Source organism: Vulpes lagopus, chromosome 7 (genome assembly GCF_018345385.1).
Source record: "Vulpes lagopus strain Blue_001 chromosome 7, ASM1834538v1, whole genome shotgun sequence".
NCBI classification, from domain to species: Eukaryota; Metazoa; Chordata; class Mammalia; order Carnivora; family Canidae; genus Vulpes; species Vulpes lagopus.
The window spans coordinates 54,074,277-54,092,103 of record NC_054830.1 but is presented as its reverse complement, the minus strand read 5'-3'; the positions used below and the strand labels follow the sequence as shown (position 1 = coordinate 54,092,103).

Sequence of the window (17,827 nt, the reverse complement as noted above, 5' to 3'; positions counted from 1 at the left end):
ATTCTTCACTGAACAGAAGCAGCAGCGAGTGCTGAGAGCTGACCTGGACCGGACTGAGGCCTTATCTCAACTGCGTGTCCACTGACTTGGCGTTTGGTCTGTTCACTTCCTGCCCTCCGTGTTATCCTGTTCATTGTGTGACTTGTCTTGTGTTCTGCTTCATGTGCTGTGTCAGAAGCCAAGTTAATCACGTGGTGAAATGTCACGCAGTTTAGAAACCTGAACCGGCTTTATTTATTTTATTTTATTTATTCATGAGAGACACACAGAGAGGCAGACACACAGGCAGAGGGAGAAGCAGGCTCCCTGCTGGGAGCCCAATGTGGGACCCGATCCCAGGACCCCGGATCACACCCTGAGCCAAAGGCAGACACTCAACACTGAGCCACCCCTGAACCAGCTTTATAATTATGTTCACCTTGCTTCATGATTGCATAAAGCTGACATTGGGGGTGTGTGGCCCTTCATAGCATGCTCATGACAGTAACACAGAGGGTTCATGTCGCTGGATCCTGGACAGAGAGTTAGAGACTTGGGGCAGGAAAAAAAGGGACAGATTTTTCCCCAGGGCAGGACATGGGGGTGGGGGTCTTCTGTGTTTGCATTGTCCGGTGTAAGATACTATTAGATATCCTTGGGGAGAGCACTCCAGGTAGGAAGGAGGCCAGAAGTCATGGGAGTTGGATAATATTTAATACCGTGACACTGAGGGTACAGACAGAAACATAGTGACCTCACCCTGAGTCCTGGGCATGCTGACGTTTAGAGAGAGAGAAGAGAAGCACATGAAGGAGACAGAGGAAAGGGCATTCAGTCAGGCAGATGGCAGACTGGGTAAATGTAATGACATGGATTTCAAAGAAGAGATGATTTCAAGAAAGGTGATGCCACCTTGTGCTGAAAACCCAGTGAGACAGTGAACAGAGAGACCAAGAGGGGATGATTAGATTTGGTACCATGGGGTCTACTGATGCTCTTGGTGGTACAGACAGAAGCCAGTTGGGTGAGCTGATGGGAGAATGGAATGGATGAAGTAGAGGCCACAACCACAGGTAATGTTTCTCTGACTAAGGAAAATGAGATAAAAGGAGACCTGCCCTGGGAGTTAACATTGCTCATCTTGGGACTAAGGGGCATGACTTTGACACCGCAGGGCACTTTATAACACTGTCTTAGCCTTGGCTTCCTACTTGTGTGAAGCATCATGATCAGCCACAGGTGAGAGTTCAGGGCTTTGTCATGTCTTTCCCAGCATACCTGAAGCCCTGAGTCTGCACAATACCCTATGTGTGCTTGTGGTTTTTAGATTCCCCCGAAATTCAGAGCCCCACCCCCACCCCCACCTCCCATTGACAGCTTGTTCTCCAGATTTTACTTTCTAAAAGGTTTTGGTTAGCTTGATTTTTTAAAATCCCACCTCTTAACACCACCTCAAGGAGCTCAACTGCTGATTATTTTTGACAGATGGCCTGTTGACTTGGCTTTTTGCAGTGGTTAATTTTGAGTAACGAAAAATGAAGAGAAGGGCTTTGAGGTTATCTCTGGAGCTTCCAGACAGGTGAAATAGTGACAGTTCTCTTGGAGCATTCCAACCCAGTTGTTTCTCCTTCATTGGCAGCTAGGCCGTAGATTTTCACTCTGACTGCTGGCTCTTGATTTTCAAAGATACCCACAGACAAGGAGAAGAAGGTACAGATAGAGCAATTTCAATGCCACAGAGCATGCTGTGCTTACCCATATTCAGCCACCTTTCTTGAATTCTCTTATTACAAGTCTTTGGTTAATTTCAAGAGTCTGAAAGGGTTGATTTTGACTATTTTTGCCAGTGTGCTCATTGCTTTTATGAAGCAGAATATTGGAAGTCCTTTTTCTGTCATTCTCTCTGACATCTCTCTAAGCTCTTTAGTTTCTGGTAACTCATCTGTCTGTGTACTTTAATTCTCCTCTACTTATTTCTTGTGTGTGCTTTATGGATTTTCTGCATTAGGAGCATATCTGAAATAATTCAAATGTTCTCTTCCCCAAATTGTCCATTTTTCTACCAATTGGTTTATGACAGGTACTTTTTCAGATAGGAGAGGGACTATTCGCCCTTGAGCTCTTTTTAGTTCTGGAAGAGTAGACCTGAAACCAGGATATCAGACACACAACAGGACACTTCTGACCAAAGATATGCCTAAGTAGATTGTAAGAATATTCAGAAAGAATAGTTATTTATACAGTTTATGGAAAAGGAGATTTCAAGCCAGATGAATTCATTTTCAATAAAGCATTGACTCTGGAGGAGGAACATGAATGTGGTAAAAGTGAAAAACCAATTTGATTGGAGCTCAGAGCTTATTCCTCGAAGAAAAATATCCCATAATCACTTGAGGGCATTTCACTGTAGTGTAGACAAAGATGAGAGAAGCTGCTAGCATGAATTCTTATGTACATAACAAATGTGGGAAATTATTCTCTAAGAGCACAACCCAGGCAGGAGTAAAATTTTTAAAATGTAATCAGTATGGGAAAAACTTCAGTCATAACAAACCTCATAAGATCTGTAGGGATTAATAGTGGAGAGATTCCCATAAGTGTAATAAATGTAGGAGGGTTTTCACTAGGGAAGAGAGCAGACAAGTCATACTGTAAAGAATTCCTCTGATTTTACTGTAAGTGAGAAGCTATAATGCCAGGAGTTAAAACTCCTTAGCCACCAAAATTCTGCAGCGATGATAATCCTTATAAATGCAATGAATGTGGTAAAGCTTTCTTCAGTGAGTCATACTTTATTACACATCAGAAGAAAACCCTAGTAGATTTCTAGGGTTGCCATAACAAATGACCACAAACCGAATGACTACCTAGCAATATATTTTCAACATCTGTACAATATAAGTTTGGCATCCATTGATTGTGTTCATCCCTTAGAATTGGTCACATTTTCCTGATACTTTGTATACTGAGTCATTTTGAATTATATTTAGACATTGTGAGTATTATGTTGTGTTCTCAGTCTTGGTATATGCCTCGTGAGATGTTACTTTGCTGTAGAAAGCAATCGACCTGGTTTGGGTCAGTGAGCCTTTGTGTCTGGTTGAGATTGTGTATTAGACCACGTAGCTCCATTGTTTCGTATGTGTGCCATATGTGCTCAGGGATTAGGCTGGGACACCTGCAGAGACCCACACAGAATTAGGAGCGTTTCTGGTTCTGTCCTCTGGAATTCCCTCCCACACTCTCTGGTCCTCAAGGGCTCTTTTCCTGTATTCACTGGCCTGAGGGATATGGTTTCTATTACTCTTGCCAGGCCAATCCAGGAGAAAAAAAAATCCATGAGAGCCAAGAATTGGGTAACTCAGCCCCGTTCATATACATCTGGTTTATTTTTCAAGTATTTTTGATCTTTGCTCACGTTGAAGTCTTATATTCATGTCTAATATTTTCATGCTTATATTACATATGTGGTTATTATAATATCTGCACTCTTGGTTATTACAGCATCTAGATTCTTAATTTCAACAGAAATTAGGCTTATGTATGTCTTAAAAGTTTAGATTTTTTTCACTCATATATAGCTGATCTTACTCTTGGAACTATTTTATGAATGAATTACTATTTGTTTCCCTCTTGTTCTTGAGGAATAACTAGAGAATGTCTATTCTGAATCATACACACTTGTAAAATTTGAAGTCCAAACTAATATGAAGGAGGACCTCCATTACTATCAGATCCATCTGAAAATTACAAAAGTAAAGTGAAAACATTTTAAATTGAAATTTGGTGGGAGGGAAAAAAAAAAGAAATTTGCTGGGAGGGCTCCAGTTCTTCTCTAGTGAAAACTTGCTCTTGCTAATTACAGCTATAATCTTTGGGAAGAACATGAAAAACGGCTACCTGAGGACTCTGAAAAGTGAACAAAAGCAGGCCAATCGTGGAGCAAGCCAAAATTTGGAGATGCATCCTGCTTGTGGGTGAGTTCCCCATTTCTTTTCTCTCATGAAGTAATAATAGAAACCACATTATTCTAGCCAGAGGTAAGAGGGGAAGGGGACTTTGAGGGTCACAGCAAACTCTGACATGCTACAACTTGGGCGAATCTTGAGGTGCTCAGTGAAATGAGGACAAATATGGAATGATTTCACTTATATGAGGTCCCTGGGGTCATCAGATTCAGAGATGGAAAGTAGGCCTGCATCTGAATCTGATGACTTCAAGTAGGCTGGAGGTCGCCAGGGACTGGGGGAGGGACAAGTTTCATGGGGACAGAGTTTCAACGACACACGATGAAAAGAGTTCTGGAGATGGATGCCGGGGATGGTTACCCAACAACGTGCATGTGCCAAAGCCACTGAACTACATATTTAAACATAGTTAAGATGTTAAGTTTGATGTGTGAAGTATTTTATACCAAGTTTTAAAAGGGAAAAAATTGCTTTGTCTTTATGTCTGTTTTACCTTAGAACAGCCACCTGTGACTTCCTCTGCTCACGTTTTAATGTGGTGTATCTCTCACTCCCTGTTTAAAGTATTCGTATTTAGAAAACATATCTTATCTAGTATGGAACTTGTTTTTCTTAAATCACTCTTAATATTTGTCTTTATTCGGATTATGAGATTATTAACATCTCATATAATTATTGATACAGTTGGATTGCGATCTATCATTTCCTGATGTATTTTCTATTTATCTCTTGTTTTTTTTTATTCTTCTCTTCTGCTGCTTTCTTTTGAGTTATTTTTTTTTAAGATTTTATTTATTTATTTGAGAAAGTGAGGGAGAGAGAGAGTGTGTGTGAGCACAGGCAGGGGGAGCAGCAAAAGGAGAAGGAGAAGCAGGCTCCTCGCTGAACAGGAAGCCCAACATGGGGCTCGATTTCAGGACCCAAAGATCATGACCTGAGCCTAAGGCAAAAGCCACCGAGGTGTCCCAGGTTTTAGCAGTTTTATTATGATCTGTCTAGGCATGGTTTTATTCAAATTTTTCCTGCTTCAAGTTTGCTGAAATTCTGTGTCTTTAAATCACAGTTGGGTAGTTTTATGACTGTTATTTAAAAAATTATTCCCCCCCATCCCTTTCCCCTTTCTTATCATAATAACCAATTACATATATTTTAAATCTTTTGATATTGTGTGACAGGTCTCTGAAACTCTGTCCATGTTACTCATTCTCATTTCTTGTATTACTGTCTCCTATCATCTCCATCTTGCTATTGAGCAGAGAGGGAGGTCTTATTTCAGGTATATAGTACTTTCTATTCTAAAATGTCCATGTGCTTATTTTTGTAATTTTGCTTACTCTACTGAGAAATCCTATCTTTCTGTTCCTTCTTAGTTACTTTCCTTTACTTTATAGAACCTAGTCATCAAAGCTTCCTAAAAGTCTCTGGTAATTTCAACATCATGTGAACGTGGGTTTGGCCTCTGTTGAAAGTATCTATCCCTTAGAGTTACTCACATATTCCTCATTTTTTGTACAGCAGGTAATTTTGCATTGTATCTTGAACTGTCTGAATACTCTGCTGTGTTCTCAGTCCTGCTGTGGAGAATGCTAATGTTTAGAAGACAGCCAACCCGGTCCGTTTAGTGTACAAGTGCTGCTTTGTCTTCTTGCCCCATTGGCTAAATCTCTGCTCTGTTTGGGCCTTCTCCAGACATGCTCAGGGGTTAGGATGAAACCCTTGCAGGAACAGGTGCAGAGTTGGAGAACCCCTTCTCTGATTGTCTCATCTCTGGCTTTCCCTCTCACACCGTCTACCCCTCAAGGACTCCTTTCCTTCTTTCTCTTGGTCGGAAGGACATGACTTCTTTTACCTCTTCCATGCTGCTTTGTGAGAAAGAAAAAAGGTATTCTAAAAAAGAAATGGGAAACTATCCTCTTTGTAGGATGGATCTCCAGCTTTTGTCTCCCTCTATGATTGACCTGTTTCTGTTATTTTGGGGTCCTGACAGGTTTTTTAAAAAAATATTTGGTCCAGGGGCACCTGGGTGGCTCCATGGTTGAGGGTCTGCCTTTCGCTCAGGGTGTGATCCAGGGGTCCTGGAATCAAGTCCTGCATCAGGCTCCCTGCATGGAGCCTGCTTCTCCCTCTGCTTGTGTCTCTGCCTCTCTCTGTGTGTCTTTCATGAATAAATACATAAAATCTTTTTTAAAAAAGATAAACAATATTCTGTCTTCATGATTTGCCCATTCTAGACACTTTCCATAAATGGCATCATACAACACGTGGCCTTTGGTGTGTCTAGTTTCCCTCCCTGAGCATAATGTTTGCAAGGTCCTTCCATGGTGTAGCATGTAACCAATGCGTCCTTCCTTCTCATGGCTGAATAATACTCCATCGTGTAGCTATCCCACACTCTGTCCCGTTCCTCAGGTTGCTGGACAGCAGTCCCTCTCTAAACTCTCCCTAATTTCCTAGTCTGAGGGCAACCCTGGTGGCCGCCCGCCACCCCTCTGGGGCGAGCTGAGAGGGAGCCCTTTCCCCTGGACTCCCACGCCTGTCCTTGTCCACCCCTTGGCTCTGCCCCCTGCCCCTTATCCTGCTGACCTTTACTACCATCCTGGGGCTCAACCCAACAAGTCTACCACCAGACATACAGACCCTCCGGGAGGCTCACATATGTGCCAAGTGACCAAATGCCTCACAGAGGCATTAATTGAAATATCAAGAGGCCCAGAGAATCAAAAGATCCACCCGTGGGGACTGATTATATAAATTCAGACGCTTCTGTAAACTGGAATGTTCTGCAGCTGTGACCTGCATGGAGACCTGGGCCCTGCCCTAGCCCAGCAGGCAAAAACTCATTATCCAGGTTATCACTCAATGTCTCAAGAGCAGCACAGGCTTTCAGCTTACTTAATATTCTGGTCTTAGATCATTCTTCATATTTGAACCCTGACATTATGTTTATTTTATTTATTTATGTTTATTTTTATTTTATGTTTATGTTTATGTTATTTTAAGTATTTAAAGGAATGTTTACTGTAATTTATCCACAGTTTATAAAAAGAGGTGTTCATACTGACTAGACTATCTTATCACCTTGAGGAACAATAGTCACATTGTATGTGTCAGGAATGCGATTTTCAGACTCTTCACACAGACTGTGTTGGAGGAAAAAAAGTATGTTGTCAATAATCTTGACTTTGTGACATATTCATTCTGTGTTGCTTCTAATATTATGTTATAGGAAGAATAATAATTTTAATGTTTTGATTGCATTTTTAAAAATGAAATAACACCATGTGGCACCTGAGTGGCTCAGTCAGTTAAGTGTTTGCCTGTGGCTCAGACCATGATCCCAGGGTCTTAGGATGGAGTCCTGCATCAGGCTCCTTGCTCAGCCGGGAGCCTGCTTCTCCTTCTCCCTCTGCCCCTTCCCCTGCTCCTGCTGTGGTTCTCACTCCCTCTCAAATAAGTAAAAAAAAAAAAAAAAAAAAAAAAAAAAAATTTAAATTAAAAAATCTTTTTAAAAACCCACCAGAATTTGATATTATAATCTTCATGTTACTAAAGGGATATAACAGTGGTTTTTTTTTTTTTATAACAGTGGTTAAAATTATTGACCTCTGGTTTCTGAATCTGACATATACAATTAAAGATTTGAATTCATGTTCTGTTCTGCCTCCTTGTATCTAACTTCATTTAAAAAAAATATATATATATATAGTCTATAGGTTCTACTAACATATAAAAATTTAGTACATAATGTACTAATGTACAAAGATTTATACATCTTGCAAGGGGATAAATAATTCTTACATGTAAGCATTTTGCTGTTATTCGCTGATGTTATAAATTATGTCTAGATAATTAAAACTGCAAGACTTATTTATGGACTATGTAGAGATTTTCTCTGACCTTGTACATGCTCAATATTTAAAACTCTGTCTTACAAATATATTCTGTGCCCACATACAGACACACACATATGTACATATTATTTTAATAAGTGATTAAAGTCTTCAAATTGGTTATCTAGGTTTTGTCTTCCTTGTTTTTCACTTTGTCATTTAACAACTTACTTGAGTTAGCTGATCTGTAATAAACTATACATACTTGAAACATACAAATGGATTCTTTCAACATATATACACATCATGAAAATATCACATCACCCCCCCCCCAGACTTTCCTCGTGTCCCTTTGTAAATCTTGCCTTCTGCTTTTCTTGTTCCCCTCAGCCACTTGCAGATAGTCACTGATCTCCTTATCACTTAAAAGTTTGTTACTGGGTTAGGGGTCCAATTCCTATGAATGAGATTTGAATGAAATCCCTGAATTATATCATATAGGTATATTCTTAAATGATCTACTATGTAGTTGTGAGCCATGTATACCAAAATAAACAGGCTTAACAGAAAAAGCCTAAGTCTTTATGTTTCAGTTAACCCAGAGAGCATACCCTTTACGCTATGTTGAATTGGTTTGAAGTCAGTGCCTTGGATCATCCTTTAAAGGCATAAACTGTCATAGAAAAATTACACATTTATTGTCGTCCTTTGATTTTTGTCTTTTGGTGCTGATGAGCAACAAAGGACTGATGGTGGCATAGCCATTTCCCACAATCATTTGGACACACAGACGCACAGGGTCATTGTTCCACAACATTCTTGAAGAAGAGGAGACAATGAAGTCCAAAAAGTACATGACCACAAAGAAACTCATGAGTAACAGAATGGTCGTAGTGGCCTTTTTTTCTGGAGATGTCTTTGGAGAAAGATTGGTGCTGTGAAGATGCTGGGTCTGCCTCTTATGCTGGTACAAAAGAATCACCATGTACCCACTTGAGAGGGTCATAAGCCCCATCATGGAGACTTCCTGGAATGCCACCAGTGCAAAATATATGTACCTAAAGAAGTAGCTCACAGGACAAAGTGAGCAGGATTCAGTGACAAATAGAAGACAGGCTGAGGTCACATTGGGGGTGGCAATAGTAGATATTAAGAAATTACTATTAATGGCCGTATTGAAGACCCAGAGGAAGAAAATGCTATACATGTTTTGGTGTGATGATTTATGTTTGAACTTTGCCAAGTAGGAGCTTCGGGGACTCAGGGTGATGGCCTGGGTGACACTTAGGAGGCAGGTGGTACAAAAAGATAGGCCCCTCATCAATCTGTACAAATAGATAACTGATTTACATTTTATGTCATCCCAAAGTTTCTGGGACCCAAAGATGTCTGCAGTCATGAACCCCATGGTTAGTAGCATGACTATGTGGATTAGGGCCAAGTGAACAATGATCAGGTCAGTTGGCTTAGGCCTGTGCTTGAGAAATAAGGCGTTGACGTGGAAGATAAGAAGGATGGCATTGGCTGTGATCCCAATTCCAATTTCGGAGAAAGAGGCATTCCTTACATCAATAAAACTGGAAGGTTTGTTATTTTTATTCATCTTTATGATGGTGGAAAATAAACATGTAGTAAATGCCTAAGGAGAAGCTCAAGAAAAACTCTTTATCACAAATATGAACAAAGTTATCAACTTAACCATCACAATTGCCATCCTGAAAATAGGTGGAGTAATCCCAATGTCCTGCTTCCTACCCTTTAGTGCAGAAGACCACTCTAGCACCCTCCTGAAAGCCATCTCCAAATTCCCCTCATTTTGCAACTTCCCAGTCTTCCCTGGACTGTGTTTTCATTGTTGGGCTCATAAAGCCAATTTGCCTTTGTACTTACAGAACCTGATAAAATGCTGGATATATAGTAAGAGCTCTATAATTTTTGCTGAATTACAGTGAGGTAAATTGCCTAAAAGTGGAAATAAGGCCCTCCCAAGCAAAAGGAGTCAATGAGATAGCCATGCATACAGATGTATTAGTTCACTACAGTCTTTATTCTGATTCTGGTTTATTTCCAGACCAAATAAGACTAAATATTGATGTGTGGTCCTAAAGTCAGGCAGCCTGAATTTAAACATATGAGCTGACATTTGATACAAGCATGAACCTGAGCAACCAGTTTAGCATTAAACTGAGCTCACATGTAAAGGATAACTATAGTACCTATATCCTAAAGATATAAGGATAAACAGATTAAGTCAATATACTGAACATGGATGAGTGCCTGATGCATAGGGATTGCCACAGAAATGTTAGCTATTATTTTTATTATTATTTAGTTCCTCATACCTGTGACTTAAGAGAGTTGATGCAATTATCTAATAATTCCCTAGCTCTGTCCTTTCTGAGAGAGAGAGGAGAAACAATTATTAAAATAGTAGAACATTTTAACGAGCTATGTTCATAGGACGCTGGTGAAATTTTACTCTTTTCTCAGAATCCTCCAAGAAATTTCACATTTTATGTATTTTTTATTATCAGGCAAGAAGGGGGCAAAAAAAAAAAACAATTTTAAGTGAGCAAAATCAAATAACTAATCATTAGCAGGAACAAATTCCCAAATTTCCCAATTTTCTCTCCAAATTTCTTTTCTCTCTATTCTTTGCAAATGGTACCAGGGTAGTAAAGATAACAGCAATTTAAATAGATTCTGGGTTACTTTCTGGAAAGGTTTTAACTAGAAGACTGATGATCACCCCAACCTGAAAGATGTTTCTCCACAGAAGTTCAAGCATCCAAGTCTCCTTCAAGTAATCACTGATATCCCATAAGGACCAAATGTAAAATTTACACCAGGGAGCTTGGTGATGGCCCTACACAAGGAATATCTTCCCTATACAATGCAGGTATTTACTTTATTCAAGCCTTAAAAATATGGAGTACATAACATTGTAAAATGGGTCCGGACACATATTTTCAGATTTGTCGTCTATAAATCAAGAATGTAAGGCTCAAATATTTTCACAGGTATTTAACAGGTACTTCTATTATGTTTAGTTACTATCAACATAATATAGCATTTAGATGGGTACTTGTTCTAAAGCCTTTGGGGAATTTTTATTTTATTAAACAGAAATTCCTTAATAGCATTAGAAAAATAATATTTTTTTCTTCTATCCCCTCCATATCTGTCTACTTTTTAAATTCAATTAATTAATGTATAGTGTATAATTAGTTTCAGAAGTAGAGTTTATGATTCATCAGTTATATGTAACACCCACTGCTCATTACATCATGTGCCCTCCTTAATGTTCATCACCAAGGTACCCCATCCCCCTGCCTATCTCCCCTCCAGCCACTCTCAGTTTGTTTCCTATAGTTAAGAGTCTCTCGTGGTTTGTCTCTCTCTCTGACTTCATCTTATTTTATTTTTCTCTTCCTCTATGATCCTCTGTTTTGTTTCTTAAATTCCACATATGAGTGGAATCATATGATAATTGTCTTTCTCTGATCGACTTATTTCACTTAGCATAATACCCTCTAATTCCATCCATGTTGTTACAAATGGTAAGATTTCATCATTTTGATGGCTAATATTCCATTGTGTATATATACCAGTCCCTCTCCAAAATATTGAGCAAGTAAAGTGATATAATTTTTTCTAGTCACACATTCAACAAGTTAGGGTTTACTCCTGTGATATGCCCAGAAGAAATAACAGAAAAATATTAATTTTCTGTGTTTTCTGGGTCACGATGATATCATCACGTATACAGTCCTAAGTGGTATTCGTTGTCTGTTATGTGCTTATGAAATATATATATATTCCTATAAATTATTTCCTATAGGAATTGAAATATATACTGATAACATTTTAAAAGAACAACATTAATTAGATATACTATTTAAAGGATAACATTTTGGGGCACCTGAGTGGCTCAGTCAGTTAAGTGTCTGCCTTTCACTCAGGTCATCATCTCAGGGTCCTGGAATCGAGTCCTGCATCAGGCTCCCTGATCAGTGGAGAGTCTGCTTCTCGCTCTCCCTCTGCTCCTCTCCCCCTGCTCGTGTTATCTCTCTCTCTCTCTCTGTGTCTCACATAAATAAACAATATCTTAAAGGACAACATTTTAAAGAATGGTATAAAATAAGTTACAATGAAAATTGTAAAATTCTTATGTGTAATTTCTGTGAATACAAACTTCGCTTTAATTTAGTTTGAAAATACAGTTTTATAAGTATGTAACATTGTAAAAGTGGTCAAGTAGCATGTTTCAATCCTCTATATTGGGGTGTAGAACTCCCATTACTTTCAATATTACTAAGGGGACTGCAGTCCTACAAATAAAAATTATTAAGGAAAGGCAGGGGTGTATAGTTGCCTTGAACTTGCCCTGGTATTTAGGAAATCACGGTTTAGGTGGTCATTGCTTTAGAACCACTGGATCCTACAGCTAATCCCTTTCTCTGAGCCTGCCTCTCAGGAAGCCAACCTGTAAGAAGGGGCTCTAAAGATAAACTCCTAGTTTTCATTCCTCCTCATGAATCAGCCTGATTCTGTATGTGGGCAGTTGCACCTATTAGAAGTTTCTTATTCTGAAACACAATGATCTCCTAGTAACCTCTGGTCTTAATATCTGCTCATTGAAACCAAACAGAGCAAATCTATTCCTTCTTCTTATAACATCTTAAATTATCAGAGGATTATTATAATGTGCCTGCTAAAGTTTTTTTTTTCCAAGCAAAAGAGTCCAGTTTTCCCTACTGTTTAATAGTAAGACAGGTTTCCAGATTTGTCTCCATCCTTAATGACCTCTCCAGTTTACCCATATCTTTTCATTTATTACTTGATACATTTTTAAAAGATATCATTTATTAATGAGAGACAGAGAGAGAGAGAGGCAGAGATATAGGCAGAGGGAGAAGCAGGCTCCCAGGGGGAGCCTGACATGGGATATGATCCCAGGATCCTGGGATCATGACCTGAGCCAAAGGCAGATGCTCAACCACTGAGCCACCCAGGCATCCCACTATTTGATACATTGAAAGAGATCCTTTTCCCATGAGTAAAGGACATAATTGCTTAAAAAAGAAAAAAAAAGGCCACTAGAAATTCTTGTTTTTCTATAGGAGAAATCCCATAGGAAGCCCAAGAAAAGTTAATCTCCTTTTGCCCAGTATCATGACACAATTTGATGCATTCATGAGCATCCCACTTATATCTCCTCCATGGAGTAGAGGAGAGTCAACAGAAAATATTATCTCACTCATCTAGCTGTCTCTAAACTTGGTGGATTACACAAAATTATATCGATGAAGCACACACTCCACATATACACATTTTATATTTGTTTGTAAATATTATAAATATGTGTAGATTGTAATCATTATAAAGATGTGTCACTATATTATTTTTATATAAAGTAGTAGATATGAACATTTCATAAAAACAAACTAAAAGAAACTAAAAGAAATTTAGTGTGTCCTTTTGCAGTCATTACCTGAATAAACACCACTGTTTTAGGAGATTAGGGTGCCAGAAAAGAATCATTTCCCGTTAGCAGAATGATCTAGGAGACCTTCCTCAAATAAAGCTCTTAGGAATAGTTAATGTTGAGATGGTCCCTGACTTACCTATATACCAGGCACACACAAAAAAAATCTCATTTTATATAGTGGAGAAAACTAGCTGCCCTCAGAGATATTTAAAATGACATAATACCACAGAGAAAATAAAATGGAAGAAAATTCTAAAATAGGCCACATCTGGAGAGGTCACTTTGTGAAAGATGAAGGAGAAGCAAATAACAGATTAGGGGAAAACAAAACACAATTGAGTAAGAAATGCCAAATAGAAATCTGAGCATTCAGGGGCACCAATGTACTCAGTCAGGTAAGGATCTGACTCTTGGTTTTGGCCCAGATCATAATCTCAGGGTCATGAGATCGAGTCCTCAATCAGGCTTCACACTCAGTGGGGAGTCTTGTTCAGATTCTCTCTCCCTCTGCCCCTTCTTGTGCTCTCTCTCTCTCAAATAAATAAATAAAATCTTTTAAAGAGAGAGAGAGAGAGATTTGAACATTTATTTTGAAAAGTTACCACCAAGAGCTCTTAGACCTGATAGTGAAGCTATCAGAAAGATATGGCAGTTAAGACCCTGTGATACCCTGATCAAAAAAAGCAATCACTGTAGACATTCTGCACTTGTCCAAATCATGGATAATCAAGAGGACCATCAACTAGTGAAGAATAGTAAGGTCATTTCACTGGATCCAGTGGTCACAAAGGACGTGGAAGGTATAATGGAGCGAAGAATTCCCTTGCTAAACCCCAATACAAGTTTTGTGCTCTTGTTCTTTTGGGTGGAACAGATTACATGGTGAAGGGAAAGAAGGAAGGGCACATGCACTTGCTCATGTGTACCGTGAAAATAATAATGCACATCTACTAGGGTGGAGGTGATGTAGAAGTAGCACGATTAGTGTCAGCACTTAGGAATGTGCCTTAGATATATGAAAGAGCAGACTCCGGTTTGTCATTATTATATGTGTCAAATTTTCCATCGTTGTCATTACATTTGTCATCTATGAATTAAATTGAACATACAAAAGGCATTTATAAGGCACAATTGATCATACACTATGCATTTGGGGCTGTGGGCATATTAAGTAATCTTCTCTACCTGAGGCACAATTTTAGTTGGAGAACTATGAGGAGAACTACCGGCATACCTTGTTTTATTGCGCTTCACAGATACTGTGTTTTTACAAATTGATGGTTCAAGACTTCAGGGGAAGAAGTAACTACAGATGCGGAAATAACGAGAGAACCAGAATCAGAAGTAAAGCATGAAGACGTGACTGAATTGCTGTGATCTCGTGATCAAATTTGAACAGATGAGGAGTGGCTTCATATGGATAAGCAAAGAAAGTGGCTTCTTGAAATGGAAACTACTCCTGGTGAAGATGCTGTGAAGATTGTTGAAAGGATAACAGAGGACTTAGAATCTGACATAAACTTAGTTGATAAAGCAGTGGCGGAGTTTGAGAGGATGGACTCCAATTTTGAAAGACGTTCTACTGGGGATAAAATGCTATCAAGCACATCGCATGCTACAGAAAAATTGTTTGTGAAAATTAAGAGTCAGTTGATATGACAAACTTCACTTTTGTCTTATTTTAAGAAATGGCCACAATCATCAACTTGATCAGTCAGCAGCCATCAACATCGAGGCAAGACCCTCCACCCACACAAAGATCACAACTTGCTCAGACAGTCGTTAGCATTTTTTTTAACACTAATGTATTTTTAAAGTAAGGTATGTACATTGTTTTTTTTAGACACAATGCTTTTGAACACTTAATAATCTACAGTATGGTATAAACATAATTCTTATATGCACTGAGTAGCCAAAAATTCATTTAACTCACTCTACTGTGATATTCTCTTTATTGTGGTGGTCTGGCACCAAACCAGTGATACCTGTAAGCTATACCTGTAGGGAGGAACAGCTGGCACAGTCAGGAAAGTCAAGTCTTCACCAACTCCGTGTCAGTGCTGTGTACAGAGCATTTGTGACCAGTATGAACTCCGGAAGGATGAGGAAGAAAAATTTAAGGAATATATAAGTACATGGATGGCTGCTATTTTTCAAAAATAATGGATGACAATTATGTATTGATTTTTGCAAATTGAAAAGATCGTAAGGTACATCTCAGGGTGCTCACTTGAACTCCAGTATTTAAAGTATCAATATATTTTCATCTACTTTGAGAACAATCATGAGAAGAGGAATTCTTTTTCTAAATTGAAGAAACATTAAAATCCCAGAGGCACTACATCACAAATATGAAATTGTCAAAAATCAGGAACCCAAATGCTCCTGCGTAAGAATTGGTTTCTTCAATCAACCAACCAATGGTGAAATCAGAGCAGGATGGCTTTTTTGTTGAACTGCTCTCACTTTCATTTATCCCAAAACATTTGTATTTTAGTCACAAGGAAGGAGATCTGTTCACTTTTACCTGTTCATAATGAATGCATGATAAGATGAAGTTTGGAAAAAAATATTTAAAACCCAAGCATAGAGATCAGGGTCATAAATTTTCTTCCTGGTCAAAGGTGTTTCAGCATGTATGTCATAAATGGAAGGGGAAGGAAATTTTTTAAATGAATATGAGCTAATTTGCAAAGAAAAGATAAATTGATCCAAATAGTCTTTTCTCACCAGTTTCTGGGGGATCAGATCCTTAAACAAGCAGAAGAAATCTCTGTCATCATCACTTTGTTTTCTTTATTTTTTAATTAATTGCAGCCTCACTTTCTCTATTCTGTGATTTGAAATTTCTACCTGCTAAGGCACAGGCTTAAGTGCTAATGCCATTGATTTGAAATCTGTGAAATTAAAACTGGGCAAACAAGGCTTTCATGAGAAAATACTGGTAGATTTTTTATAGTACTGTGGTTAATGTTGCTATATAAAGCAATTTTTTGAACAAAGAACCTTATTTCTTAATAAAGAATCTGACTTTTCTTAATTACACAATTACAGCAGCACTTATTAAATAATAGTTCTAGTTGACTCATGGAGAGAAGTAAACTGAGTATACTTAATTAAAAACCAGAGCTGAAACTTACCCTTTCAAAATAAGTTATGAATATGAATTAGTAAGGTTTGGGTTTAAAATGAGTGGATGAAACTAGAGGGTATTGTACTAAGCAAAATAAGTCCATGGGAGAAAAAAATACCACATGATTTCACTCATGTGGAATTTAAGAAACAAAACTGATGAAATAAGGGAAGGGAAGGAAAAATAAGATAAAAACAGAGAGAGGCAAACCATGAGACTCTTAACTACAGGAAACAGATGAAGGTTGCTGGAGGGGAAGCAGGTGGAGGGATGCGGTAATTGGGTGATGGGCACTAAGGAGGGCACTTGATGGAATGGGCACTGGGTGTTATATGCAACTGATGAATCACTAAATTCTACCCTTGAAACTAATAATACACTATATGTTAACCAAGTTTAAATTGTAAAAGATATGAATTGATAATATAACAATACATACCTTCAGAACTGATACAATAAATAAGAGAAAGCCATTATATTCAGAGAAATGAATGGTTATCTAAAATTAGTGGACTATCATGTGAAAATCAACTTATTTTCATGAGTCAACAAATTAAAATATAAATACATTAAGAAGATTTCCCATTGCATAGCAGAGAAAACAATCCTCTGAGCTGTGGAAGATGGTTAGAGCTGGATGGCTCTCCGGAAGCTACCCAAAACTTCACCATTAGACCCAATTTGCCTGCTTCCACCACCTGCCTAGGGCCCTCCCACTCACTGATTCTAAGTCTGGGTAACAAAAAGGCACTTACGTGGATGGACGTGTAGGGCGATCCGTGCTCGCCAGAAGAACCCACACAGTTTAAAGGCAAGGATGTCATTAGCTCATCTCTCTGCAGGCCTGTAATTTTAGTGTCTGTCGAAAGGTAATAGGGACAGGCTGGGAGGGCAGAACCATGGAGTTCCCAGTGGGAACATTTTACTTGTCTCTTAACTTTAATTGATTCTCTCCTGGAAAATAACAATCTGGGAAGAGCTGAGCTCAAAACTTTCCGAGTTCCCTTGCCACAATCTGCATAAATGGATCAGAAGGGTGAAAATCATGGTAGAAGTTACTAAGTTCTCTTATTTAAATCCTAGAATTGGATGAGTACAATCCCATTTCAGACTTTGTAAAGCCACTCCACTGGAGTGAGAGGTTCCTGGCACCTCATGTGAGTGCAGTGTGGCTCTGAGTGTCTTGTCTCAAGAATGTGGGCTCCCTGGGTTGATTCTCAGATGAAACTCATGGTTTCTAGATACTATTGCCCATGTGTCCCATGATTTCCATTTCATCAGTTTCAAATTTCAAGCTCTCAACTCAAATAAGGTATAAAAATATCCCTTGTGACCATTGATGAAGGCAGCAAAACCCCTTTGGAGCTGATTTCTTTTCATTTTTCCAGGAACACCTGCAGTGGCCACACAATAGGTTATAAACATG

At 38.6% G+C, this 17,827-nt stretch overlaps 1 protein-coding gene across 1 annotated transcript; it reads right to left on the bottom strand.

The window, feature by feature from the left end:
• Nucleotides 1-8,453: 8,453 nt before the first annotated feature.
• LOC121495151 (vomeronasal type-1 receptor 90-like) lies at nt 8,454-9,380 on the bottom strand. Its single transcript, XM_041762426.1, has one exon. It carries the CDS (start codon nt 9,378-9,380, stop codon nt 8,454-8,456), a length of 927 nt encoding a protein of 308 aa, XP_041618360.1.
• Nucleotides 9,381-17,827: the final 8,447 nt, after the last annotated feature.